Genomic DNA, 26,021 nt, shown 5'->3' with positions numbered 1-26,021 from the left:
ATTTAACTAGAATGTATTACATTCATTTAAAATATATTTTGATGTAAGTATGAAGGACTTCACTGGCCCACACCCTTCTTGGTGGGTTATCATTACAATTTCATCCTGACTCATCTCACCAATTGGAAACGTTAAGTTTAACACCTACACACATATCACTTTCAGGGATATCCTTTGTTCTTTCGAGCTCTCTGTCTCTTATTGGATTGGTATATGCTGTTTGGACTCTTTTAATTCCAGGACATATATCTAAAGTTTACAAGTAGAAGTCTTCCCCCATTATTTCCTTTCAGCATTTGCTTCATAATTTGTGACCACCTATTTTTCCAGATAAACTTCAAAATCATTTTGGAACAATGATTACAAATTTCTATTATAATGCACATTATATATTTTAAATTAAGTTGACAAGCTTTAAAAATACAGTCTTCCCATTCAGGAAAAAGATACATCCCGTTATTTGTTTCCACAGTTTTGCTTTATAGCTTCCTTCTAAAAGTCTTTCATCTTGCCTCTTGCGTTGATTCCTCAGCCTTTTATATTTTCCTTGCTTTTATAAAATGAATCTTTTTATATTATATTTCTAACTGGTTATTGCTAAGATTTAGAAATTGTTGATTTTGTATGTTCATTCCACAACTAATCACCTTATGGACTCTTTTAATGGCTTCTAATAGTTTTTCACTTATTTCTCTTGGAGTTTTGGTAGATAACATTTTCTGCAAATAATAACTTTATCTCTTCCTTTCCCATAATTATCCATCTAATTCTGTTACTAGAAATCCCTGAGTGAATGTCAAATAATTTTAGTGATCATGAGCATCCTTATGTTTTTAGAATATTGGATGGTGGCTTGGAGTAGACGTGTTCTAGCACATTGAGAAAATAGCTTTCCAGGCCTTTTCCACAATGACATTTTCGGTGAATGGCCTCTCGAATCCAGACCCGTCCCCACCCTGCTCTGTCCTCTGAGGGTCTGACCTCTGTGGTTGGCATCTGCCAGCCTCCCTCACCCTCTGCTCTGGCTGAGGTTGACCACTGGCAGGTCCTGCCAGAATGCCAGAGGCTGGGAGGGATGAGGTTTGGCAGTGGCTGGGACCCTCAAGAGCATGGCAGGCAGCCCTGTTACCCATTCCCTCCCATGGTCCTTTAGTCTCAGGGGCGGGGACAGCTCTCCATTGTTAGATCCCTTCATCTTGGTCCCACCTCTATTTCACCTAATTCTTTCCATTTAAGCCTTCCACATACCACATGCCTCTCACCCAGAACTTCCGTGTTTTCAGATATCCTGTAAACACCTCAAAATGATCACAACAGTTTTCTCCTCTGCGACATTTAAATATGTATTCATTCCTTTAAGAAAAAAAAATTGGGCATCTATTTTGTGCTAGTTGCTGTGGTAGGCAACGAGATTAGAACAGGAAAAAAAGAAATACCCAGACAAGCTCCCTGCCTGATATTCTTTTAGAAGAAACAGACATACAAGCAACTAAATAAAATACCTAAATATCATGATAGTTACAGTAGAGTGTTTTGATGAAGAATGACAGGACAGGTGTATTTAGATAGAAAGGTCAGAGAAGAGTTCTCACAGAAGATGACATTTATGTTAAAAAGCGCTGGGGAAGAGCCCTTTGGGAAAGGAGAACAGCACGTGCAAAGGCCCTGAGGCATGAAAGAGCCTGGTATGGTTGAAAGACCGACAGAAGGGCCACCAACAAGGGGTGGTGGTGGTGGTGGATGGAAGACAGGAAGAAGCTGGTAGGCAGCGGCTAGATCAATGATGTCCAATAGAAAGATAGGACAAGCCACACTTGTGTAGTTTTATATTTTCTAGCAGCCATATTTTAAAAAGTAAAAAGAAATAAGTGAAATTTATTTGAATGTATTTTATTTAACCCAATTTATCTTTTCAACATTTTAATAACATGATATTTTATATAAAATGTATATAAGATTATATATGTATGTATAACATATATAATAAGATTATATATATAAACACAAAGTTTTTGAGATGTGGTATGTATTTTATATTTAAAGCACATCTCTGTGTTGAGCACTTGGAATGTGGACTGGCTACACTCTAAGTGCGCAATAGTCCTCTTAGGTTGGTGGCCATGATATGGGCAGGCACCTGACTGCATCATGCCCATCAGGCCTTAGGGACGGTGAAGATGGGCTGGGAGGCGCAGGACATGTGAGATTCATCTCTACTGCTACCAGCACCATGCATGGCACACAGTAGGTGCTCAGTGAATGTTTGCTGGGCAGGATGACAGAAGACCTGCAGACTAGACGCCAGGGTCCACAGCAGAGAAGCGTCATTGAGATCACTCAGTTACCTGCTTTAGGAAACTGAGTCTGTTCTGGGTCCTCAGCCAAGAGAGGAAATCAGGGTCTGCCTGCTGGGTCTCCTACTGTGGGGGCCATTCAGAGCCGCCTCTCCCGTGCCTGGGGCAGTTGGACCAGCTGCTCCCGTAATTCAGGAAGAGCACATTGCACAACATGCCAGGGAGCAGGAGGAAGGGAAGCCATTAGCATTCATTGTGCACAGCTTTACATTTGGAAAAGCACCTCAAATGTGCCGATCTGCATCGCTTTGCTTCATTTTTCAACATTCATGAGTGTAATTGCATTTATTTTTCTCGTCAAGACTGCAAAACAAGTAATAATTTAGTACATTACAGCCTGTATCGGCTGGGTTTACAGCCACAACACTTCTAATCTGCCCTCAGAGGGAATGGGTGGGGAAGTAGAGGGGGTTGGTCTTTTTCGCTGAAAGCAATACATTTCTTTGCAACAGAAAGCTTGGGCCCAGCTACTCATGAAGATCACAATAATAGTGGCAACAACTAACCCATACAGAGACACTGACCCCTCAACAGGTTCACCTCCAGGATCTAAACTGCTTTTTACAGCAATAGGGTGAGGTAGACATGCACTCCCATTCCCATTTCACAGAAGAAGAGACTGAGGTTCAGAGAGGCTCTCAATCATACAAGGTGACAGACTGGTGAACATCAGAGCCAGGGCTCAAACATGGATACGTGGGATAGGAAATCTTGTGCTTTGCCCATAGTGCCATGTGTCAGTACTTAAGCCCTGGCAAAGCCCGAGATCCTGCTATGGCATTGTCAGAAAAGAAGCAGGCAGGATCTTAAAAGTTTGTAAACCCAAAGGGCTTACAGCAGCTAGGACTCCTGGGGCGGCCTACTTCCCTGAGTCAACCCTGCAGACCCATGGTGACTTGCAGGGTTCGCACCCTTGCTGACGGGTACACCCAAGTACAGTTCTGCTTGTGATTATCTAGAAATGAGAGCGGGGAATCATGATCTAGCCTTGTGTTTGGGGGTCCCTCTCCACAATGTTTACTTCCCCTTGAAAACAGAAGCCAAGCCCCCAGTGATGTCAGACTTTAGGTCACAAATTCATGAGTTAACAAATAACTTTATGACTGATCAACAGGACCTAGCCCTAAATGTTTGCAAGTGTGTTAAACGTATTTCCTAAGTAAGATGAAAGCAGTGGATGTGCCAGTGGTGGCGAGACCCTCACCTCCTCCCGCACCTCTAATTATAATATACGGGCTGTGGGCAGAGAGTGGCTCAAAGAGCAGGCTTTGCCCTAAGCAGGAGTGTCCAACCTTTTGGCATCTCTGGGCCGCACAGGAAGAAGAAGAGTTGTCTTGGGCCACACATTAAATACATTGCGACACATAATCACACACACAAAAAAATCTCATAACGTTTTAAGTAAATTTATGATTTTTGTGTTGGGCCACACTCATAGCCATCCTGGGTTGGACACCCCTGCAAGGGTCTGAGTGGGGTACGGGAGGCCGTGTGAACCTCAGATCTGAGTCACAGGGGCTTCGTTGTACTGTGGCCTCCCTTGGTGTCCAGCCCCATCTCTCCAGCTCTCTCTACAGTGGAGAAGGAGCTCAAAGTCACTGCGGAATCTGAAGAGTTGGGAGCCAAAGTGGATTCAGAAAGTCTCCTCAACCATGCGGCCAAGGTGCTCAAGTCTGCAGCAGACACCTCCTATCACCCCTGTTCCTGTCCTTTCCCTGAAGAGTCAGGACCCCTTCCCAAATCCTGACATTGGCAAGTGAGATACTTCATGCAGGCTCTCTTGCCCTAGGCCAGGGATAAAGTGGTCAGGACTGGCCACTTAGGGACCTATGATGGAGCTTCCACAAGCATGCTGGGACAAGGGACTTCTAAGAGCCACTGTGGGCTTCAAAGAAGGCCAGTTGGGGGTGGGGGGGTGACTAGGGTCTCAGTCATACCATCTTGTCTTCCCCATACCACACACACACACATGAGGGGGGTGGAGAGAGATTGAGAGTTAGTTTGGGCCTGACAATTCCTTGGGTTTTCACTTAGCAAAGATAGGTTAACTCAGCCTCCCCACGGTGAGTCCTAGCTGAGACAGGGTGGTAAGGAGGCACGTGGGCAGACAGGACCCACCATGTGCCCATGTGCCCGCATGCCAAGCATTTTGTCCTATGTTTTCATACGTAACCTCATTTCATTCCCACATTCTCCAGTCATATTACCTTCATTTTATAGGTTAAAGAATACCCTGAGCCATAGAGAAATTACGTAGCTTTGCTCAAGGTCCTCTGTGCCAAAATGTGCATAAATTTGTTTGCATACATAGACGTTCCTAAACTCAATCATGCAGAGAATCAAAGACAGGGGTTATTAAAGTTTCACTTCAAATGCAGAAAAATGCTCTTTCAATTTGAGAAAATCACCTTTCTATTATTGCTTTCCATATTGCAAAATCTAAAGACTTAGCTACTAATTTTTATTACTAATTTTTGGTAAGTTACTTAACATTCTGGGCCTCAGTTTCCTCATCTGTAAAATGGGGGTCATTAACACTGCTGAGAGCTGCTGAAGTAGTAAATGAGCTAAAAACATGTAAAGCCCCTACAACACCATCCAGTAAGCAGCACACACGTGGTAGGTTAAAAAACTATATAACTATATAACTACATAACTATATAACAGTTTTTGAATCCAGGTTTGATGTCACAGAAAACTGATCATCCAGGCAAGCATAAGTGTGTGTATCAGAACACACACATTTTCCCACTTATCTGACAGGTATGTTCTGATCTGACCACAAAGATCCTCTGTTGCCTTTCCAAGCCATATCGATCACTCACCACTACCTGAACATATCCTCCAGAACACTACTAAACATGTCTTCAATTTCTTGCCTTTTGTTTCCTGTCAATTCTGTTCTTGCCATAAACATCCCAAACTGACATTGACTGGGGTCATTGCAGGCTAATGCAGTTTCCTCAATTAATTTTGTAGTTCAAAGTGTACAAGAGACCTTCCCATTATACGAGATGTTTTGGAAGAAGATTGCCGATAGCTGTTTAGAGACAAAAATCTTGCTTTTTATTTGGACCTCTGGGGTACGGTTTGATTTTTATTGTTTCTTCTCCCACTGCCATTTGTTGGATGTTAGTTAAATAAACCACGGTGCATCCATCCAGTGGAGAACCATGCGGCCCAGGAAGGTGAGCACCAGATCCAGACACAGTGGCATGAAGAGAGACCAGTGACACAAGTCTGTCATCGACTGAATTCTTAGGAGGCACTGCACAGTGGCGGTCTGGACCCAGGCTTCCTGCAGGCAAATCCTGGCTCCCTCATGTGCTAACTATGACCTTGAGCAAGTTATTCAAGCTTTTTGTGCCTCCATTTCCCCAATTTGTAAAATGCAGGTAACTATGTATCAGAGTACTATTGTAAGGATTAAATAAGTTCATGTTATTTAAAGTGCTTAGGAGAGTACCTGCTACCTAACAGACACCAAATAAACATCACTTCCTTAAGATTACTGCTACTATTATCACATACATATATACTTTGTCTCCGCCCCCTCCACCCTCTCTTCCCCCTTTCCTCCGCCCCCTCCCCTACTCTTTCCCCTTCTCCCTCTCCCTCTCTCTCTCTCTCAATATACAGCAGTGTCTTAACAGTAATACTTGAGGAAACTGAGATGGGGCTGGAGAAAGTTGACCTCCATGTACAAACTCAGCATTCCCTTAAGAATAAATACATATTTTTATCATTAAAAGGGGAAGAAAAAATGTATTGACTCAACAGTGGTTCAATGAAAACCTAAGAGTTTATAGCTTTCAACCAATTAATAATAATATAAGTCCTGATTAAATGTGCTTAAAGGCCCGTATGTCCAGACCAATTTAGTGTAAGCATTACATTGCAGAAACAGTAGGTCAGATTTTGGATATGACACATTTTTCTTATGGGGAGCCTCTTGCATAGGTCATGAGCAGATCTATACTTGTGAGAGTGTGCCAGTCCGCAGAGAAAAGTCAGGGGTAACCCTCAATGTCCCTTTATTTGCCCCAGAGATCAACTGCAGAGCAGAAGAGCCCTGAGCAGCCAGCCCTGGGACCACATGGCTCCTCCAGAGCACAGAGCCGTCAGGCTCAGAGAAGATGCTGGGCACATGAAAGCCATAAGTGCCCCAGGTAGAGTGAAAATCCCAAAGAAAGCGGCAGCCTCTCCAAGGTTCTCCCCACAACTTACTAACATCATTTTCTTCTTGACTACCTAACATGAATAAGCCTAATGAAAATGCAGTCCATATATGGACCGCCTGCCCTGTTCTAAGCCCTATGCAGGGTGCATGGAATTCAGCAACGAGGGGGCCCATGCCCTTGAGTAGAGCCTAGCCCCAGTGGAGAATCAGAGAAAACATGTAGTAAACTCAGCCACAGAAGCGCAGAGGAGAGGCAAGCGCCACGGGGAAGAGCTAGGGAAGTCCTGCTGGAGTAGGTGCATCTGGACAGGGTGCTGGCATAAGAAAAAGGGGGTCAGCAAGTGCAAAGCATGACAGCATGACCTGCAGGCTTTGAGGGTAAAAACAAGAGAAATCAACCAGCACTATCTTTGTCAAAAATAGCAATGTTCCGGAAGAAGATTGGGAGGTCTATCATGAACTGGAAGCCGGAGGATCAGGCTTCAAACCCAAGCAGCAACTAAGGCATGTGTGGGGAACCAAGGAGCAGAGAGCAACCTCTGTTCGTACAACGTCGTGTGGCCCAGACGCCACCCCTCCGCTGCGCACCCCGCTGCATTGGCCTCTGGCTGCTGGCTCATCCTGTCCAGATGGGCGGTGCCGTGCAGGAGGGTCCAACTGGCTTCACCCAGGTAACAAGTGCAGTCACACCCAGACTGTCGGGGCTGGTGAATTTCTGGCCCCTTCCCCTTCCACGGAGCTCCACATTCCACCACCATCAGACGCAATGGGAGAGTCCCAAAACCGGGTAGCAGGGTTGAAGGCTAGGGTCCCAAAACAAAAGCACAAAGGCCTCTCTCACTGATTACGTGGAAAGGGAAAGAGAGGGGGACAGAGCAGAAAAGGGGGCTGACGCTGGGGACAGATGCTGAGACTGTATCATGAGGAAGTTCAATTATTAATAAGGGCAATTCATTTAACACGCATTCACTGCTACCTTTAAGTCCCAGGGACTGGAGGCTATGGATACAAATGAAACGGTGCCTCCGCCTATAAGAAAAACAGAACCTAGTTCAGCACACACATTACGAAGAGGCTGGTTATCCATCCAGTAAGCACTGGAAAGCCCATTCTGCTTTTTATACTTGATGTCCGTCTTGACTGGCCAGTGCTTGGACTGCTCTGGGTGGTTACTATTTCTAACACGATTCCTGCTAATCTCCAGAAGGTCTCCATCCAGTGTGGAAAGAGCTACAGCGCAGCGCACTCGCAGCCATCGCTGGTTCCTGACTTGTGTTGAGAATTCACAAAGCATTTTCCCAACATCAACTCATGGGCAACTCTCCAGGATTCCACGTTTGACATGCGGGATAATAATCTTCCTCCTGATCTCAAAAGAGGAGACAGCATCTCTGAACTCCCAGGACAGTGGCACATTAGATGAAATGTACAGGAAAATGCCAAACCCAATTCTTGGTGAGAGTGAACACATGGTGCATGCCCGATCTCTTAAAAGAAAGCACAGGCCCCAATACGCACAGCGCTCTGGAGTGAGTGCTAACGTAGAAAAGGTGGCGTGGCCGGGGTGCTGATGTGTGACTGAGTCAGTAATAGCTTCCTAGGGCCGCCGTAGCAGATTACCACCAACTGGGTGGCTTAAGGCAGCAGAAACGCATTCTTTCACAGTTCTAGAGTCTTGGAGTCTGAAATCCGGGTGTTGGCAGGGACATGCTCCTTCCAAAGGCTCTGGCAAGAATCCTTCCTTGCACCTTCTGGCTTCTGGTGTCTGTCGGCAATCCTTGGCATTCTTTGCATAAAGATGCATCGCCCCAATCTCTGCCTCTGGGTGTGCATGACCTACCTGTGTGTATGTGCATCTCTCCTCCTTCACCTGTCATACTGAGTGAGAGCCCAGTACGGCCAACGTGACCTCATCACAACTTGATTACATCTGTAAACAATTATTTCCAAATGAGGTCACACGCAGAGGTGCCAGGGTTAAGACTCCAACTTACCTCTTTGGGGAACACAATACCACCCATAACAGACCCCATGCTATAAATATCAGCAGTTAGAGCAAAGCAAGAACACACAGCCATGGGCGCGTGGCAGGAAGGAAAAGCCCAGGACCCTCCTGGAGCCTGTGTCTGCTTCCATGGCAGGCTGATGGATTGAAATATTCCTGCCTGTGTGTTTGTTTTCCCTGGACTCTTCCCAATATCTGCTCCTTCCAACCAAGTAACCAATTAAGATGCTATTTCTCTGCTCTAGAAATTTTTGCTGGAGACAAGAAGCTGCCTGGTATTTTCGAAGTTTAAATTTACTGAATAGATGACGCTGCGGGGCCCAGAGAAGCTGGACCAAGGCAGGTGTGTCTTAAAGACCTGAGAAAGAGCGTGGAGAGTGGGGAAGAGACGGATCTAATGGCCCCCCACTGCCTGGTGACCGTACTTGAGGAGACAGGAGCCAGAAGGGCTGCTGGGTGATGCACCTGGGCTGGCTAGACTTAGGACACGGGCTCCAAGCCTGGGAAAGAGGCAGCAGAATTATGAGACCCAAAGGAACCACAGGGAGTGTGACAGTGAGCTTCTCAGAGGAAACCGCAATGGCCTGTTCAAGTGCCCAGGACATTGGAAGGCCCATGGAGAAGCGGGGTGGGGCATAATGACTGAAAAGATCTGACTCCGCAGAGGTTCAGGGTCAGATTCCAGTTGATGTAAATGCAGTATTTCTTGTGCACCTGGCTTCTAGCCTGAGGTTCAATTCAAATTCATTCCAACACTTAAAATAATGTCCTGCAAGCATTAGAAGGGAATAGAAAGAAACAGTAGAAGCATTAGAAGGAAACCTCCAAGCTTCATTACCTCTGACTTCAGCCCTTTTAAAATGACACTTACAGCACTTGCCCCTCCGTCCAGCCTCCCGGAGACCTGCCGGTAGTGCCCTGGGCTGTACCTCGGGATGAAGGTGCGGAAACCCACGCCGAGGCTGGGGAGGGCAGAGCTGGGCACCAGTGGTGCTGCAGGTGGCTCCGTGGAAAAGGGAGGGGCCAGGAGAGAAGGTCTGGGGTGTAACAATCCCCATTCCTCTGTGACAGCCCCAATAAAGACGAGGTGTCAGGGAGAACTAGGTCCGAGGCCTGGACTGCTAGCCCAGGACTTTGCCTGCAGACAGAGATGCAGAGAAGAATATGACAGTGGTATGTGAGGAGCACTGAATTAACTAAAGCCAAGGTTGGGGGGGTGCTCAAGCCTGTAGGGTGCATGTGTCCTGGCGATGGAAAAGTCTCTCTGGGCCCCTCAGGGATCTGCTGCTGGAAGGTTCACCTGGGCAAAGCAATAGGATGGGCCAAGGTTCTGGGTTAGACTTGGACTTAAGAACCAGAACAGAATGTAGGCGAACCAGCATTGATTATACCCTATTATGTGCGGACGCTTGACACCCACATAGGCAATGTCCCTGTTCACTCTTACACTGGTTCCCATCACAAGGATGAGGAAACTGAGGCAGAGGGATTAAGGCCCCAGAGTCGCTGGGCTCCGGCAGAGGACTGGAACAGGCTGGCCTGTAAACGTGTCGACAATGAGGACTCTGAAAGCAAAGAACAGGGTGCTGTGAGTGAGATCAATGAGCTAGTCTTTCTTTAAATAGACCAGTGAGGGACGACCTCCTCGAGGAGGAGTCCCTGGAGCTGAGATCTCAAGAAGTCAGCCAAGTTAAGAGTGGAGGAAAATCCCAGTGAGAAGGAAGAGCACATGCAAAGGACCTGAGCCAAAAGAGAAAGACATGTTCAAGGAACTGAAAAACAACCAGTGTGTCTGGAGCCTTTTCAGAGAGAAGAAAGGGGACTCAGAGAAGACAATGGGTCACACAGGACCGTGCAGGCCACAGCATGGAGTTCAGACTTCATCCTATGTGCCCAGGGAAGCCCCCAGAGGGGTCCATGCCAAAATGATATGGTCTGATTTACCCAGAGTCTAATACACAGCTTGTCACACACAAGCAGGTCAGTAAAAGGTTGTGGGACATGTGAATAAATAGACTCCAACTCAGTTTTCAAAGGGAGGGGAACTGCTGGCTTTACAGAAGGAAAAGTAAGATTTCAGCCTTTGCCCATGAGAAGAACAAACAATTTCGCCTAATCCAAATTCACTTTCATGCCTCTCTGCCTAAGAAGCACGCAGAGCCGCCGAAATCCACAGGCGCGTCCTGACAATAATTTCAGTGATCATTATCAAATGCCTCTATTTAGAAAAGCTCGGAAGATTGTATTCGCACAATCCAATATTTATGAAATGACACTCTGCCATAATGAGGAGATGAAAAAATTAAGATTAGAAGCCACAGCTGTTCCTTTGGGGAGAGACAGTGACATGGCAGAAAAGGCAGCAACGTCACCCAGCTTCTCAGAACCTTGGCTTTCCAATCTGTAAAAGGGAAGGATGGAGGCCAAGACGAGAAATGTGTGATTGGCTAATAGAGAGCTAAAGGGTTAGGATGTTGTTTATCATCCATTCCTTCATTTAAAAATATATGACAAAGACTATTTACCCATCTAGATGCATCCATCCAACAAAAATGTTATGTAGCACATCCTACATATGATGCACTGTATTAAGCATTGGAGATAAAGCTGGGAACAAGATTGTCAGGGACCCTGTTTACATGGAACTTCTCATCTGGAGGCAAAACATACATCGAACAAATAGCATTAGCTGCGGTGCATGTTACTAAGGAAAAGTGCAGGGTGCAATGGAAACATACGGAGAGCTGACCCAGATCGGGGTATTTAGGGAGAACTGCCATGAGGAAGTGAAATTTAAGCTAAGACATGAAGGGAAGTACAAGAGAATGGGTTGGGGAAAAAGGCTCCAAGAAGAGTGCTGATCTTATGTGAGTTTCTGAGGGAGAAAGGGGTGTGGAGTATTCTAGAAACTGACAGAAGTCAGCGTGGCACGAGCACAGGAGGGGACTGGGACATGGTGCAGCTGGAGGTATGGGCAGGACCAGCCATTGCAGGATCTTGGAGGCCGCAAGCAGAGCTTTGGAGTTTTCTCAGGGCCATAGGAAGCCTCAGAAAGATTCTAAGCAAAACGAAGTGGGGACAGTAAAGGGAAGAGGTAATATGAACAGGTCCATATTCTAGAACAATCTCTTTGGCTTCTGTGTGGGGAGAAGATAAAAGTCAAAAGAAGAAGCCAAGAAGCCTGTTAGAAAACCTTCCAGTTACCCAGGCAAGAGCCGATGGTAATGTGCACCAGGACGGCGGTGGCAGAGAGGAAGAGAGGTGCTCAGGAGACAAAGTGGCAGAACCAAACAATCGATAGGAAGAGAGGGAAGAGAAGAGTATGACCCCTGGATTTCTGAATCAGCACCAGAGTGGACAAAGTGGCCTTTCCTGAGACAAGGAACTAGAGAGTGAGTAGACAGAGAAGGAGAATGGATGAAGCAAGAGTTTAATTTTGGAGATGTTGAGTATGGAAAGCCTGCAAGAGCCTATGGGGCTGTAGGCGGGCTACCCAGGAGCAGAAGGAGCATGTAAACACGTAAACACATGTGTGCGTGCATGTGCGCACACATGCACATACACACTCTAACACCTGGATTTATCTGCCAACATCAAAGACAGCCACATAGAGCAGGGCAGATATGGTGTGTCTCAGCACAGGTTCCCTGGATTCTTGGGGTCCCTAACGGGCTGACTGATTCTGTCGTTTAAACCAAGACACTTCTGAGAGAACAAATTATAATGAGGCAACAGGCACAGAGGTTGTCCCATGGTCACCTTACTAATGAGCAATCTGTCTTTGCTGGTGACTCTGCTCATGCAAAGGAAGATCCTACCAGATCTGAAAAACTCAATTTTGTACCAAAGCACATCTTTGTTATATCTGCGGCTCATGTCTGCACTCAGGAGAAACCTATCCAAACAATTTATGCCCTTAATAGAAACTACACAGCACCATCCCATAGCTTGTTGCTCTGGAGCCAAACTTAAGAGTCAATGAGGCCACAAAGACCATAACCTCCCCTAGACATCTCTCGGCATCTTCCCTGTCTTTAGTTTAGTGACATCTGGAAAATCCCTCTCCCCAGAACCAGCTGAGAAGACATGGCACAGTGAGTCGTGTAGGTCAAGAGTTCAAAACAGGTGTCTGATGGCATCTGAAGCCACAGGCATGACTGAGGTCCTCCATGGTGTGACGGTTGACTATATGATGCCCAAACAGCTGGTAGAACCTTATTCCTGAGTGTGTTTGTGACAGTATTTCCAGAAGAGATTAGCATTGAACAGGTGAATTCAGCAAAGCAGATAACCCTCCCCACTGTGGGAGGACATCGTCCAATCCCCGGGGGCCCCAAACAGAACAGAAAGGCTGAGGCAGGGTGAATTCGCTCTTTCTCTGCTTGAGCTGAGATGTCTACCTTCTTCTGCCCTCGAATGCTGGTGCTTTCGGTTCTTGGGCTTTCAGACTCAGACTGGGGCTCACACCATCAGCCCCCCGCCAGTTCTCTGGCCTCCAGACTGAATGCCAGCACCAGCCTTCCTGACTCTCGGGCTTGCAGAGGGCAGGTCACAGGACTTCTCCCAGGGCTTCTCCATAACATGTGAGCCAATTCCTGTAACAAATCTCTTCTCGTCTGTATCTCTCTCTATAGCCTGTTGGTTCTGTTTCTCTCTAAAACCTACAACACACGCAAAGAGTACAGAAGGAGCCTGAAGAACTCCCACATTTAATGGCCAGAGTGAGTGGACAAAGGAGCCTGAGAGTACTAAGAGGGTTGGTAAAAAGCCAAGACAGTGCGTGGGGTAGAGAGAGCCCCTGGGAGGCCAGGGAGGAACCACAGAGGGTCACTTGTCCTGACAACTGATCACATTTTCACAAAGATGTGATCTTGACGTTCTCAGAGTTCCAATTCTTCCTGTCTTACAGCGTCAGCTCACCCAGGTCTACCGCACCCCCTCCGCATGTGTTCTGCCCGAGCACACCTCCTCGCCTCGCACACACCTCATTGGCCTGCCTCTTGCAGGTAGCCATCAGGAATGCACATTATGGCTTCAGCCCCGTGGGTTAAAGATAAGCCTGGTTTTCAGGATGTCTGGACATTTACTTTATGAGTAATGTTCTCACTGTGCAAGTTTCCCTACATATATAAAGACCTGAAAAGGAAAAAAATGACCTCAAATTCTTCAGAAGCTCCCTCCTTCCCCAGAAATCCCACTATTACCAGGCTCCCAAGCAAAATCCAGTGATGCCCTATTTGGAGCTAAAGCTTAGACTCTCAAAGCTAAATGAAATCGCAAAGGTTCCTGAATCCAAGTAACATGTGACTCTCACCACATTCTTAAGAATTCGCTCAGCCTTGCTTCACATGCCTCTGGGGATGGGGAATTGACTACCAACAAAGTTGTGTATTACCCTCTCAGACGTCATATAACATCGCATCACAGCTCCAAACACGGTGGGTCACCTACCTGTGGGCAGAGCTGGATCCAGCACTGGTTTCTCCCACGTGTTAATCTGCTCCCAGGTAAACCCATTGGTCCCCAGGGCCACACTATAACCACAGTTGCTGTAGTGCTCATCAAAGGAACAGCCACCTGCAAACAGAAGAAAGATGGGTAAATACATCCTCGTGTCTGGGACTGGGTTCGTTACCCCTGTCTCATCGGCTCTTCATTTACAGCTTTGAATTTTAAACTCTGGAGAAGATTTTTGTAAAAAGCAAGCAAATTGGATTTTTATATTTGCTTTGGCGCTCGCAGGAAAGGCGCTGGCATCTGCAAGTCCCCCCATTTTAAAAAGTTAATAAGGCTAGTTACATTGATTTCAATCTTCCTTCCTGAGAAAGTAAACAGCAACGACTCATTCTAAGTAGGAAGCAATGAACGCCAGGGCATGCCTCTGTGACTGCTTCCTGCAACAGGGAAAGGCGCCGCCAGGCAACAGAGAGCACCAGCTTCAGAGCCCAGCAAAACTAGCCACGAATCTCAGCTTCGCAAAGCTGGGTCAGCTTGGTCCAGAGGCTCAGCCATCTATAAAGTCTGGGTCTCAGTTTCTTCTCCTGTAATAGAGAGTGAAAGATCCACCTGACAGAAATACCATGAAGATTATCTGGCTGCACACAATAGGCACACGTTACTGGTACTTTGGGGAACTGAGAGAAGGGCAATGACCAATGTGGATTAACATGGGTTAACAGGCGAGGATCTTCCAGGAGACCAGAGGAAAGGTTAGGAGCAGGCGACAGAGAAGACGAGGCCCCGGATACAGCGGGGAGGGAGGACCTTTTAAAAAAATTTTGTTAATTTGATTTTTTATTTTAGAGAGAGGTAAAGGGAGGGAGAGAGGGAAAGAAAACTCAATTGGCTGCCTCCCCAACCCTGCAGCCCAGGCATGTGCCCCAACTGGGAATCAAACAAGCAATTTTTTGCTTGCACGTTGACACCAACCAACTGAACCACACCAGTCAGGGCCAGAAAAGGATGATCTTTGAAAGCCAAGAGGGGAGGCAATCAACCAGCTTCCACTAGATGTCAAGTGGAAACAGTTCTGGAACATAGTAGGGGCTTAATAAATATTGCATGGCCCTGGCTGCTGTGGCTCAGTGGATTGACCACCAGCCTGCGAACCAAAGGGTCACTGGTTCAATTCCCAGTCAGGGCACATGCCTGGGTTGTGGGCCAGGTCCCCAGTAGGGAGTGCGTGAGAGGCAACCACACACTGATGTTTCTCTCCCTCTCTTTCTCCGTCCCTTCCCCTTTCTAACAATAAATAAATAAAATCATTAAAATAAATAAATAAATATTGAATGAATGAGCTAGTCAGTGCTAATGGGATGTCTGATACAGGCCGGCTATATGCAAGGAACTGCGACCCCATACCAGTCCCCCAGTGCAACCTGCTCTTCCAAGACTCCGATTTGCCACCTGTACCCAGAAAGCTGCATCTCCACATTGCCTGCCTGACAAATTCTAAATGATTCTCCCAGATCACTTCTGTAAACCTTCTCTGATCAGAACAGCAGAGCAAATGCCCCAGATATGAAAACGCAACATACTGCATTTAAAATTTTAAAACCCTAGCAGCAGCAGCTGCAGAGGCTCTAAGAGGGTCAACCTCCTTTCCCTAAATTGCCATCACCCCGCTGGAGGCCAGCCCGTGGGAGACAAATGAATCAGGTCAACAACATTGACAAGAGATCCTGATGCACTGGAATAGATCAGCAAAGGTCGCCTGCAGCCTCTCCAGTGTTCCTCGGAACTGCTGACTGAGAATCAATCCTCAGCCGAGACCAGCCTCCAGGGCTAGAGAGGAAAAGTATGGCCAAGACAGTGCTATGTGTAGAGCACACTGTTCGGGTCTTCTCTCTTGTGCACACAAAAACACCATGTGTCCAGGCCACCTTGTGTTTGGAGAAGACCATGTGATAAACCCTGGAAATACGTAAAAAAGTGGTATCCACCATTTGCAGGACTAGCCCATAAAAATAGAGGCCTACAAGCATCTGTCCAAGCTGTGAGGAGCTTCAAAGCTGTTGCTGAAGGTGCTGACATCAAAGGAAGAAAGATATCTAGGTCCCTGGGACACTCAATGGATGACAGCCACCCAGAAAGTCACGGAAGCAGTAATACTGGCATTCCACATTTCAAGAGCAAAACACCAGCCTTTCTTGGCCTACACCACTGACACCTTAGGGTTAGCTGTTACCACAGTAGAGCCCTGCCCATCCTGACTAATGTAAGAAACGTGCAATTCCTCCATGCTAGGAATACACCAGGCACTGACTGCCTATGCCATCTCATTTGCTCTCACTTAATTATCACAACCTTGTGAAGTAGATTATTATCCCTACTTTAAATAAGTAATTGAGGCATTGAAGGGTTGAGTGACCTGTTCAGGTCACACAGAAAAGAAATGTTAGAGCCAGGTGTAAGTCCATCATAACTTAACCACGGAATCTGTGCTTTTTCTAATAGACCGGAGAGAGAATGTACTCCCCCAAACCAAGGACACAACCTTTCACTTAGAAGGTGATGAGAGGAGAGCAGAAAGATAAAGAACTTCCAAGATGGCTGAGTCTCTCCCATTTGAATCCATTCCCTTGCTCATTCTAGAAACAGTTAATAAAGATCTTTTTTATGGGTTCTCCACAGGAGCACAGAATGAACAGATATGATCCTTACCCTCATGAAGTATTGGGAAAGACAACCACACCAGCATATACTTAAGGTACAATGCAGAAAACACTTTCACAGAGATGAGCCAAAGCTCAGAGAAGTTACTGATAAATTTTAATTAATGGTCTAATTAAACCAATTCTCTGCCTTCTTCTAGACAAGATTTTGGAGGGCTCACAGTTATACCTTTGGGCCTCCCAGCTCATGGATCCCAAACAAGGTCACATTAACAATTTGTCCCTAGTCTACCAGATCAGTTGTCCACTCCTTACCTCCCACTCTCCACCAATGGCAGGTGGCTTGCTCAGCTACCCAAGCTGAGAGCTGATAGGTCCCAGCACTCTAAGGGGACCTATCACAGCCCCTTTTCACAGTCACTCCCTGGGCACCTTGATGCTGCCACCTGCAGAGCTCTGATGGTCACGCCCACCTTCAGCCAGTGAGCAAATGCCTCTCCCTTCTAACCATCTGCTCTTTGATACTGGGGTCCCACAGAAGGGGGCATAGGACCCAGTGACCCAGCTCTTATTTTCAGACCACAGTCCTCTTTTTTCTCCTACAAGGAGCTGGCTTACAGTGGAGTCAAAAGCAGCCTCTCCCTCACAGGTCCAGCAGAAGCAATGCCATTGAGTGTGGTTGGAAGGTATGTGAATGTCTCGCACGAGATGGACAGTGATTTGAACATTTCACCTAAAATGTCATATCCTGTGCTTGAGTGTGATAGTTACAATACAGAATTACATGCTTATGATTTTGTTATTTAAAAAGCGGGGTGGGAGGGGTGGTTATTTGTGCCTGTATTGTGAGCTATTTTTTCTTGTGAACAGTCAGGTCCACGTGTGGGTTCTACCCCACTCTTTCAGAATTTTCTATCCCTTAGGGGACCACGGTGTCCCTCCCTACAGAAGAATATCTAGAAACAGTCCCCCATCCTGCAAGTTATCACATATGTATGTCTAAACCCAGGGGTAACTCAGGGTTCATGACTTTTCCATGGAATTCCAGGGCTCCCAGAAAAGCAAGATAGGTCCAAATGATCGGGGAAGTATCCCTATGCTTTACGTACAGGAAGAACATAGACTCCATTCAAAAGATGCTGTCGAACTGGTCTACCCATTAGCAATGCCAGTCCGGGCAAGGTGGCCTGATAAACACAGAAGCAGGAAACACAGCATGATGGCAAAAAGCAAACTGAGACCAGGAAAAGAAAGCAAAGCAGGACAGAAGGAAAGAGCTGCAAGTATGTTCTGCAACTCTCTTAATGTCCACCTAAGAGGCATTTACATATTTTGATCTGAGCTTCTGTTGGCAAGAAGAACAAGGAAGAGGAAGAGGAGGAAGGGGAGGGGGAGGAGAAGGAGAAGGAGGAGAAAGAGGAAAATCTGGTCAGATACTGGACACTCTGTGTTCATACACTAAAAGCCATACTGCTCAGAAACATTGCAACCATTCCAGGTGTTTAGATAACACGAGAACTTCTCCCCAGGAGCACTGGTAGCAGCAATCCCATATGCCATTATGAACACTATCAGAAACAACATCCAACAAGGGGCACATGGCCAATTTCATGAGATGATTTCTCATAATTGTTCTCAGTATAAACTGATAGCGCCACCCAAACATACAATTCAGGAAAATCAACTTGCTGGGGACGAATGCGATACAGTCTAGAAATCTGCTTCCTGTTGGTCTGGCTTGACCCAGAGATAAGTTTTAAAAATTGTCCAGGAGAGAAAATATATTTAATAAGTATATCTGAAGTAATCCTCCTTGAATTTTCTTCTTCTCAACCAACAGATGGAGAAATAGAGTGTCTATGAGCTCCAGATCCTATACCCTGACAGCAACCTACCCTGCCAGCTGGGTACATACAGCCCCATTTGCTGACATCTTTTCCCCATTTTGGGGCCTTCATTTTTCTGGTGTACAAGGCAAGGGGCTGGTGAAGGTGAAGGATTCCAGAGACTTAAAAAGGACTGGGAACTTGCAGTAGCCACGGCGATGCAGAGCCATGTCACCAGCCCAAGGACCAGCTACTGAGAATCACAGGAACAAGAGAAAGAAAAGACTAGCTGCCTCCCCAGACCCAGAGCATGAAATATTCAAACCCATGATCTTGAGTCTCATTGCAGCTCTCCTTGCTCTTTCAAAAATTATGTTTATCTGTCTTAGTGAAATTCCTTGGGGCCCAAACACCGGACAGAAAGTAGCCTGCCATGAACACCTGGCCGTGGCCGCAGATGTTTGTGGCAGACGACTTGCAGAAGACTTGTGGTGGGAGAGATTCCCCAAAAGACACTGGTACGGTTGCTCACCTCATTCAGTCTTAAGGAGTAAGCAGCCCCACTGAACTGATGTCAACCCCATCACAATCATTTCGGGAGATATCAAAACCCTCCTAAACCTACCCCCTACCCCAGGAATTGGGCTCAGCCGCTAGAGCACGGGTCCTTGTGTGGGGAAGACCCGCCTTATTGAGGGGAGATGGCAATGTAGCCGCAGGCCAAGAACCCAGCACTGCCTCCTTGCGCCTGGGCAGAGGAGCTATTTATCTGGACAGGTTGAAGTGAAAATGTGCCACAGGCCCCAGGTGCTCTGATGTGAGCCAAGCGTAAAAAGTCAACAGAAAAATGGAAAATTATAGCAAGGAAATTGGATTTTGAAAATCCATTTGGATTTGGTAATATATAGCAAATCGGTATCTATAAGAGAAGTAAAAATAGTGCAGGATACATACTTTAGGATACATTAAAGTATAAATAAGGTTTATAGTGCCAATTGGAATTTTTTTAAACATGAACCCTTCTTTTGAAAATGAGGGAGGAATAGAATTCAATAAAAATATAAATGTGTCTGCCTTTGCATTTCTGATATGATCCTGTGTATTCTTGAACAGGACTGAGTGCAAAAGAGGAACTAAAGATGTGTTGGGCTTCTGCTGTCTACCAGGCACTGTACTTGAGCTATGTATGTGTATATTTATATGTGTGTATACATAAATTAAGGTAAGTCCAACCACCACCACTCTCGAAGACAGGGGTCAACATATTTTTTGTGTAAAGAGCCAGATGCTAAATATTTTTGGCCTTGCAGCCACACAGTCTCTCTCACAGCTACTCAACTCTGCCATTATAGCACAAAAGCAGTCAGAGACAATAGGTAAACAAATGGATGAGGCTGTGTGCTAATAAAACTTTATTTATAAAAACAGGCAGTGGGCCAGATTTTACACAGGGGCTGCAGTTTGCTAACGCCTACTCTAGGAGACAAGCATTGCTCTCTCCATTTTACACATGGAAACTTGTCATCAGAGCTACTAAGAGACATGCCCAGCCAGAGATCTCAGGGAAAGAGAGAGATTACCCTCAGCAATAAAAATAATGACACCTCTCAGCCATAAAAAAAGATGAAATGTTGCTATCTGCAACAACATGGATGTATCTTGAGAGCATTACACTAAGAGATAGAAGTCAGATGAAAAAAGACAAGAACTTTATGATTTGACACATACAAACAAAACAAGCAGACAAAAAAAAAACCCAAACTTATAGACACAGACAACAGAACAGTAGTTACTAGGAGGGAAGGGAGCTGGGGGAGGATGAAGGGGGTAAAGGGGGTCAAATCTATGATGACAGAAGGGGACTAGGCTTCAGGCGGTGAGCACACAATATACAGAAAAGCGGTTGTTATAAAGCAGTATACTTGAAATTTATATAAGTTTTTAACCAATGTCAGGGAGGTCAGTCCTCACATGGTGACCCGATGTGTAGGGAGCTGACGCTTGGGAACTAGTGAGACAGATTCAAGACCTAGCAGGACTGAATGGTTCAGGTGCCTGAAAAAGGGAAACGTCGTAGAAGTGGCTTGTATTGTTTTTATGCACAGGTGGGCAAACATTTTACATAAGAAGACAGTACAGATTTCCACCTTGTGGCTGTACTGGTTTTCTATTGTTACCCAATACATTATCACAAACTCCGGGGCTTAAAGCAATGCCGACTTCTCATCTCGTGGTTTCTGCAGGTCAGAACTCCAGGCAAGGCTGGGCTGGGTTCTCTCCGCAGGGCCTCCCAAGGCTGAAGCCAAGGGCATAGGGGGAACTGTAGTCCTTTCTGGAGCACAGGTCCTCGTTCAAGTTCATGTGGTATTTGATAGAATTCATTCCTTGCAGTTATAGGCTTGAGGTCCCTGCTCTCTGGCTGGCTGTCATTCACAGGCCTCTCTCGGCACCTAGCAGCTGCCCACAGTCCCTGACCTGAGCCCTCTCGGGTCTCAAACCTATTCCTTTGGACAGGACGTGGTCCTTTTAAAGGGCTCATCTGATTCAGTCAGGCCCAGCCAAGCTTATCTCCTCATGAATTAACTAAAGTCAACTGATGAGGGACCTTAATTACATCTGCAAAACTCCTTCACCTTTGTCACTCACGGAGCCTGATCACAGGAGTGAACTCTTCTACCCTATTCACAGTCTCACCCGAGGGGTGGGAATGACACAGGACATAAACCGCAAGGGCCGGGAATCCTGGGGGCCAACTTAGAATTCTGCCCACCTCAGTAGGCCACTCAGTCTTTGTCACTACTACTCCGCAATGCCAGTGAAGCACAGAGGCAGCCATAAATAATACAGAAGAAATGGCAGAGTTGTGTTTAATAGAGCTCGATTTATTGACACTGCACTTTGAATTGCATGTGATGCTCACGTCACAAAATAGCATTCTTCTTGTGATTTGTCTAACCATTTAGACACGGAGAAACCATTCTTCCTTTATGTGCTGAGTAAAAACCAGTGAAGATGCAGAACTGACCTGCAAGTTGCAATTTGCTGACCTTGGCTTTGATGCTGTGAAAATTTCCAACTTTAACACAGTCACAGAAAAGCATCTTGTTTCACCATTTGAGTGTTGTACTTTCGACAGCTCCTTCGCGTTTCTCAGTTGTAGAATGTTTCTTCCTTCCTCTGGGAAGTGGAAGGGAGCATGCCCCCGCCACCCCGGGATGACGTCTGAAGCTACACTCCTGGCAGGTAGGATAAAGGAGTGAGAGAAGCACAGTGGCTCCCTGCATTTGAATAACTACATCACCTACATTATAGAGTGTGTTCTTTTCAGTGAGGAGTTGTTCTTCAGTAGTCTTCCCATTTAACAGATGAGGAAACCAAAGCTGCAGTGAAGGACATACTCAACACCACATGTCAAATCAGGGACTTCTTCCTAGATGCAGAAGGTCAGAGAAACCAGGGCGGACCTCAATTACAAAATTTGTGGAGCCCAGTGCAACACTAAAATGCAGAGCCTCTTGCTTAAAAAAAAAAATGAAAAAATTAAGATGGTCTATAGCAAGCAGAGTATAAAACTAAGCAAGGGGCCTTTCTGGGTGCCAGGCCCTGTGTGACTGTACAAGCCACACACCTGTAGGGCCAGCCCTGCTCTGTGGACACATACATTCTCGCAATATAGTCCTCCAACCCCCAAATCATCGAGATTCCACCCTCGTGCCAATGAATACTTGGAAGGCAGGGCCATCTCTAAGTGGGGCTTATTAATTGTGAGCAGCCTGTCGTGGGTAGGCACATCTTGCCCCCTGAATGAATGAAAACCAGCCTTGCATAAATTGAATTCCTTTTTTGAATATCTAATTGAATTTGCAGAAGTGTATGCCAGGGGGGTATTTAAATAAGTGCACAAATATGATAAGAAGGCCTTCACGCCATTATATCTAATTCAGTAAGCAAAAAGAATGGCAGGGCACGTTCCAATTAGTGTTTGATTTATTTGCTTTAACAAATCCAATTAGTAGAATGTTTTATAAAGTCATCCAATGTCAAACACTCGTGGACTCAACAGATAGAAACAATAGCCCTAATAGGAAAAAAAAAATGTTTTCAATCTCTTTGAACAGTGAATTTATTGTAAATAAGGTGATGTCTCTCTGATGGCTTGGACATTGCCGAAGGACCAGAGAGACAGTGTCTGTTCTTTCTCCCAGAGACTCTGGGTGGCAACCGCGGTTAATTTAGCCCATGATAACACATCCAGGAATGAAAACAACAAAGGGGAAAGATAGCAGCAGGGCTTCAAGGGAGAATAATGAACTTGCCACTGGGTGTCTTCCAGACCAGAGACGTGTCCCCAATGTCCAAGGCAGTGCGTGGAGCGGGGAAAAGTCAGGACTAACAGAAATAGCAACGTTCTGGAATCTGATCCAACGTTCTCATGCTCTTTCCGGGCTCCAGCTTTCCCATGTGCAAACTAGAAAGTTCAACAAGGGACTGTCCTTGGACATGGCCACCTTGGATGGTGGAAGACTTTTGCCCAGAGATGCAGTATTGGTAGGGGTTGAAGTGTGGACTTTCTGTAGAGTCAACTCCAGCTGTACTATTTTTTTTAACTGTGTGACCTTGGTTAAGTTCTTTAACCTCTACATGCCTCAGTTTCCCCATATGTAAAATGAGGATAATAATAGTGCTCATCCTTTGGGGATGTTATAAAGATTGGGTAAATTTAACATTTGTAAAGCCTTAGAATAATAGTTCCTGGCACATAGTAGGTGCCAAATAAGTTTTGTTCAATTAATATTAAATCCCAAGGTATAAATTATAAGTGGAAAAGACAGCTATGCTGTATGTGTTCAGGTTACATGATTTCAAAAACAACAGATTTTAAAGAAACTCTGAGTTGATCCATCACTTCCTAGGTGGATCACTGGTGCCTACTGTGACAAGCTACCGATCTGTACTATAAATCCCAACTCTAATCACCACTTACTGCCAGGTGACCTTGGGTAAGTCACCTAACCACTCAGGCCAGAGGTTTCCCCACATGACTAACAGAAGGTAGTCACTTAAAACCTCTCAAAGGGCACTTTGATTTCTGACACCCTGTGAGGCAGCGACTGTGTCCTTCACCAGGTTACATCTGGACGTCGTGCAGGAAGAGAGCACAGCAGGGTGTGGCAGGCAGGTTTCTGTCTTCTCGCCAGTCCCATATCTCCCAGGCATTGCTTTGCGTGCAGACCCCAGAGCAGAGGTTTGGAGGAGGGCACGCTTCCCTGCCCCAGGCAGCCTCACAGAAGCTGCCACGCACTGTGACCAGAACGGGAGCAAAGGAGGAGGCCATGAGGGGGTCAGCCTCATCTTGCCAAGGAGAGGATGCAGGACAGAGGAGAGAGCATTCACCTTTGGTTAGAAGGGCAGACGGCTCAATCTGGAGTCTCGCTGGAGAGCCCACCGGCCTGAAAAGCAGCCCCACCCAACAGAATCTTTTGTCCCAAAAAACATTCCAGGAGCAGATTCAGGGACTCTGCTGCAGCCCCACGTTTGAAGAGGGAAGGGGTCATCTGGCACAGCTCCCAACTGTACAGGTGGGGAAACAGGCATAAAAAGAACAAGGCTGCAAAGAAGGGGTGCAGCGCTGGGACAGAACCCAGCTCCCCTGGCCCCGGGCCAGAGCTCTGCCCACTCAGAACCCAGAATAGCATCTTTCATCTTTGCTCAGACAACAGCAATGGCTTTTTTATTTTTATTTTGGAGGGAGCAATGAAAGAAAGAGATGGCCACGGGTCATACCCCGTGTCAGGGAAACTTCAGATCTGTTGGGAAAAGGTGAGCAAAGGCTTCCTCTACACACAGGAATGGGTCTATCCTGATTTCTGGCAGGAGCTGTCATCTTCGGAAGGTCCCGAGGTCCAAGGCCAGGCCTGGATGGCCTCAGGGTCTCTGCACCGCCAGTCCCTGTGCCTGGAGTGGTCTTGCACCCAGGTTTCCTGTGGCTTCATGCGGCTGGCTTTGGCCACCTGCCGCATCAGAAACCAAGGGCCGCCTTCTCAAAGAAGCCTCTGAGCATTGCGTGGGAATCAGCCTCTTCCCTTCTCCAATTCTGTCACCCCGCCCGCTGCTTCTGCCCCATGGCGCTGTTGGGGAGACCCCTTAGGTACTCCGACCACAGGAGCGGGAAGGATGTGTCTGTTTTCTCTGCCACTGAGTCCTCAGGACTTAACGAAGAGCCTGGCACTCTGATGCTTGAGAGCTAAAGCGAAGCTCAATAAATGCCTCCTGAACGGAGTGTGGTTCAGTGTCAGGGGGGCAGGCTTGGCATCAGGGGGTAGCGCACAGGTCTAGTTCTGGCACTTTCTCTGGGGTCTCAGGTGGATCAGAGAAACCTCTGAGGCTCTGTTTCCTCGCCTGTACAGGGGGAACAATAATAACAGCAGCCAGCATTTACTACTGAGGGCTTACAACGTGCTGTGCCCTACACTCAGCCATTTCCATGGATTATCTCATTTAACTCTCAAGGAGCCCCCTGAGGTGGGTACTATTACTATCCACCCTTCATGCAAGATGAACCTGAGAACCGGTTAAATGACATGCCCCAAATCTCACAGCTAGGAGTTGGCAGGATTGGGACTTGAACCAAAGCTGTCCTACTCCAAACACCACACGCTTAATCCCTGGGACATACTGTCTAAGCGACCGGTAATGTTGCTACTGCTACAGGAATACCTGGCTTTCCAAAATCCTCTTTTTCTGAAAGTGACTTATTTTTAACATAAAATATTTTTTTCAGCAGAAAAGTAGCCACATGTCCTGAGCCTCAGTTGACAACTGAGGCCAACAAGGTCAGCTTCCTGCATCTCCACTCACTGTCCTGGTGGCTCAAGGTCAGGTGCGGTACCATGGTCCATAGATGGCTTCCTCTGACCCCACCCCAAACCTCAGCACCATGAGTGACCCAGCTTCAGGAGCCTTGGGAGAGACCACAGCCAGGTATTCCCCCCTGGCCCAGCGAGAAGTGGACCCCTGTAATCATCACTTTGAATCATCAGAAACCCCTGGGAGAGAATATCAGCAGAGTGACTGAAGCTTCCTTGAGTCCCACCAAGGGAAAAATCAGCCATCAGTGCCCACTCCTTAACTCTGAGCGGTCCGAGCACTTTGCAAGCACTGCCTCGTTTTCCCTTAGAGCAGCCCTGTTTGCTGCCCTCTGGGGGTCACTGTACGACTTTGCAAGGTTGGAACCTGAGCCTCAGAGGAGTTAAATAACTTCCTCAAGGTGACACAGCTTATAAAGGGCAGAGACGGGAACAGAATCACTTTCAGTCTGACCCCAAAGCACAAGCCCTCTCAACTGTATCAGAATGTCTGTTGCCTGAAAAACCAGTAAACTCCTCCAGTTTGGCCATTCTCCCTCCTCATTATCCTCTCTGAACTAATTCAACCCCTGCTTGAATGTCATTCATTAATCTAACATTGAGTATCTCCTGTGAGCCAGACGTTTTCTAGGCACCAGAGATGGAGCAGGGATTAACAGCAGCTGTGCCCTCTTCC

At 46.5% G+C, this 26,021-nt stretch overlaps 1 protein-coding gene across 1 annotated transcript in view; it reads right to left on the bottom strand.

The window, feature by feature from the left end:
• The window catches only part of PTPRT (protein tyrosine phosphatase receptor type T), a 668,669-nt gene extending 643,298 nt beyond the window's left edge, over positions 1–25,371 (bottom strand). Inside the window, exons 1-2 of the mRNA XM_054574063.1 lie at positions 25,338–25,371; positions 13,991–14,116 (exon numbers count right to left, since the gene is read on the bottom strand). Of these exons, the coding sequence (XP_054430038.1) occupies positions 13,991–14,116; positions 25,338–25,371 (160 nt within the window). The remainder of the gene's footprint in view (positions 1–13,990; positions 14,117–25,337) is intronic.
• Between the last annotated feature and the right edge of the window lie 650 nt (positions 25,372–26,021).

This window comes from Pteronotus mesoamericanus, unplaced genomic scaffold (genome assembly GCF_021234165.1).
Source record: "Pteronotus mesoamericanus isolate MK-2021 breed Mesoamerican mustached bat unplaced genomic scaffold, CSHL_Meso_final contig_25, whole genome shotgun sequence".
NCBI lineage: Eukaryota > Metazoa > Chordata > Mammalia > Chiroptera > Mormoopidae > Pteronotus > Pteronotus mesoamericanus.
Note: the sequence above shows the minus strand (reverse complement) of the source record. Positions and strands in the feature narration are given on the sequence as shown.